This window comes from Aptenodytes forsteri, unplaced genomic scaffold (genome assembly GCF_000699145.1).
Source record: "Aptenodytes forsteri isolate BGI_AS27 unplaced genomic scaffold, ASM69914v1 Scaffold127, whole genome shotgun sequence".
In the NCBI taxonomy this organism is placed as follows: domain Eukaryota; kingdom Metazoa; phylum Chordata; class Aves; order Sphenisciformes; family Spheniscidae; genus Aptenodytes; species Aptenodytes forsteri.
Genome location: NW_008794711.1, coordinates 274,250 through 276,816, shown reverse-complemented (window position 1 = coordinate 276,816; position 2,567 = coordinate 274,250). Strand labels below are relative to the sequence as shown.

At 40.9% G+C, this 2,567-nt stretch overlaps 1 protein-coding gene across 1 annotated transcript in view; it reads left to right on the top strand.

Annotated features, from left to right (window-relative positions):
* The window catches only part of ANTXR1 (anthrax toxin receptor 1), a 107,156-nt gene extending 106,874 nt beyond the window's left edge, over positions 1 to 282 (top strand). The window contains exon 19 of the mRNA XM_009273801.1: positions 126 to 282. Within this exon, the coding sequence (XP_009272076.1) occupies positions 126 to 282 (157 nt within the window). The remainder of the gene's footprint in view (positions 1 to 125) is intronic.
* Positions 283 to 2,567: the final 2,285 nt, after the last annotated feature.

The following is a 2,567-nucleotide window of genomic DNA, read 5'->3' as shown; positions in this document are numbered from 1 at the left end:
GGGGGGGGTGGGGGGGGCTAGAGGAAGCCGGACCGTTTTTGAAATGGGTGACAACAGAACGAACGACTTTGTAGTCGTCTTTCTCCTTTAGTTTTCTTTTATTTTTAAAATCCCTTGTGCATCAGTGCCACCAAACTATCGAAGCAAGAAAAGCCAAGAGACTGCAGGAACAAGGCAAATAACTTGAGTTCCACTTCAGCAAGGCTCTCCCCTCTCTTTGTCCCCGACACTTCCCTGTGTCTTATCATGGTGATTCCAGGATACATTGAAAAAAAGGAATGAATAACTAGAGCAAGCTCTCTGGAAAGGCAATTCTCCCCAGGGAAGGACTGCAAAAGACTCTTCCAAGTGCAGACATCCCAGCTAGCTACCTGGAGACAACTGCACAAACTTCATGGTACAAGACTCAAGGTATGACAGAAAGCTGATCACATCTCACTCACGTGCCAGCTGCCAAGCAAATAATGACAACAGCAGGTCTGCAAGTACAGAAACCCTTGTAAGTCTGAAAAGTCTGAAAAGAATTGATGACAGGCAGCTGTTCCCAAGGACCATGAATTGGAGAAGGGAAGGTATTGTCATCTCGGAGAAAGGGTAGGTCGCTGGTGTCTGGATTTGCGTATGTTGGTATGTGGAAGTGCAGGTGAACGAAAATGGAGTGCCACTAGGAAAACAAATTACATGGAAAAATAAACCAGTCAGTATGTCACAAGGCTTTGACCCCATCCCCTGAGGACAAGGAATAACTGACGACAGGTCAGCCTTCAGCGCTCCCAGTGGGACAGAGGAGTTCATAAAAATTGAGCAAAGGAATCTGGGAAAGGTATGGTTGACAGAAGAGTCTTTGCATTCAGTTTAGACTAATCATGTCCATCTAGCTAATAGCTCTGCAGTTCAGCAGTGTAATTTAATGCTGGTTTCCATTTTAAAAGGAAAGTTTCTGAATATAAACAAGAGGTTAGGTGTATCAATTTCTCTAAATCCAGTCTGCTTGGGCTCCTTGTTATTGTCAGTTTGAAATGGTTGCCACTGATGCGTTTCTGTTTTTTCTGTAAATTGCATTCTTTTGCCCTAGAAATGTTTCCACATGGATTTTTATTTTTTGTTTTCCTTTCCTGAATAAGTAGCAGATGCCTTCCAAACTCATAGTGAAGAAGAGCCAGTGTGCTTACTCACTCTTGTCAACTCTCAACAACATCACTTCTATTAGCAGTTGTTGACTAAGGCAAAAATCAACACACCGGACATGCAAGATGGGAATCAGTCTTCCAAGAAATGCACTGGCTGCATTTCTCCATGCTTTCTCCTCGCCTTCATGGGACCCCCACCATATTCCACAATATTACGTATGCACATGTTTTATCCTATAGCAAAACTTCTGAGCACCTGCCTTTGCAACACAGTGCTAGAAATAGGTGAGATCACTCAGCACTTCAGTCAAACCTCTGGCTCTCTTAATTTACTGTCAGGATCAGTTCTCACAAAAGGACTCTCTCTCTGGAAATTACGAAGTCATAAGAGGTAAACCGTCTTTGTAGCTGCAGTTCTATGAATATCTAAGGGTTCTCATAATCATGTAATTTTTTACCAGATAAAGAAATGCTTTGCCAAGTACTTACTTCAGTGCTGTTGGAAATACTAATTCTAGCTTTTCTAGCAAAAAAGAAAAAAGGAAAAAGAAAAAAAATGCTCAAGGAGGAAAAGGAACAGACGAAAAACACTCAGTGGAGACTTGACCTGGGACCCTTTTGGTAAGGACATTTGTGAATGAACCTTTACCATGAGACTCAGAGTCAGTCTAACTGGCATTCACCAGCCTTACCCACCGCTAGGTCAGTATGTCATCTATTAGATGAGATAAATACATCAATCACGATGGATCTGAAGACTCAATCTACAGCCAAGGCTGGCTGTTCTGCAAAAAGGCTGATTAATTCACCCACAACACTGTTTTGTCTGCAGGCAGCACAGAGCAGTCCCCAATTAGGAGCAAAACCAACAGGTTTGCTACCCGCTATGTCAGATTGTATCAGCTACAGGCCATGGTTAGTTCAACAAGACGACTTTGTGATTGTCAGGTGGGAGTGGGAAGCTTTTAACACCCTGACACAAGTTTGGTTGGACTCCCTCTTGTGATGGATGGGATCTAGTTAAATAGCTGTTTGATTTGGTTTCATGATGAAAGGTGTAAAAACTGGGAATAGTGTAATACAGGATCAATAGCTATTTCTCTTAACAGATCCTCAGTATTTCAAAAAAGTCTGGAAAGGAAATTGATTTTCAACAATACGGCATTGAGATTTTTTTTTTTTTTTAAAGTGTCAGTTAACCAATAAATCTAAACCTACTGCTGGGGAAAAAAATAAAAGCAGTGTATACTCCATGACTAAAGCTAACTTCTTGCAGATGTATATAGAAATTTTCATTCTCCCCAAACTAAGGGGAAAAAAACCCTACAGTATTAAAGAAGCAAAATAAAACCTAGATCAGGCTAGAAAAATCAAAATTTTAAAATACCCCCTATGTAATCATCCAGTTTATGAATAAAAAACAAACTCCAAATTTTT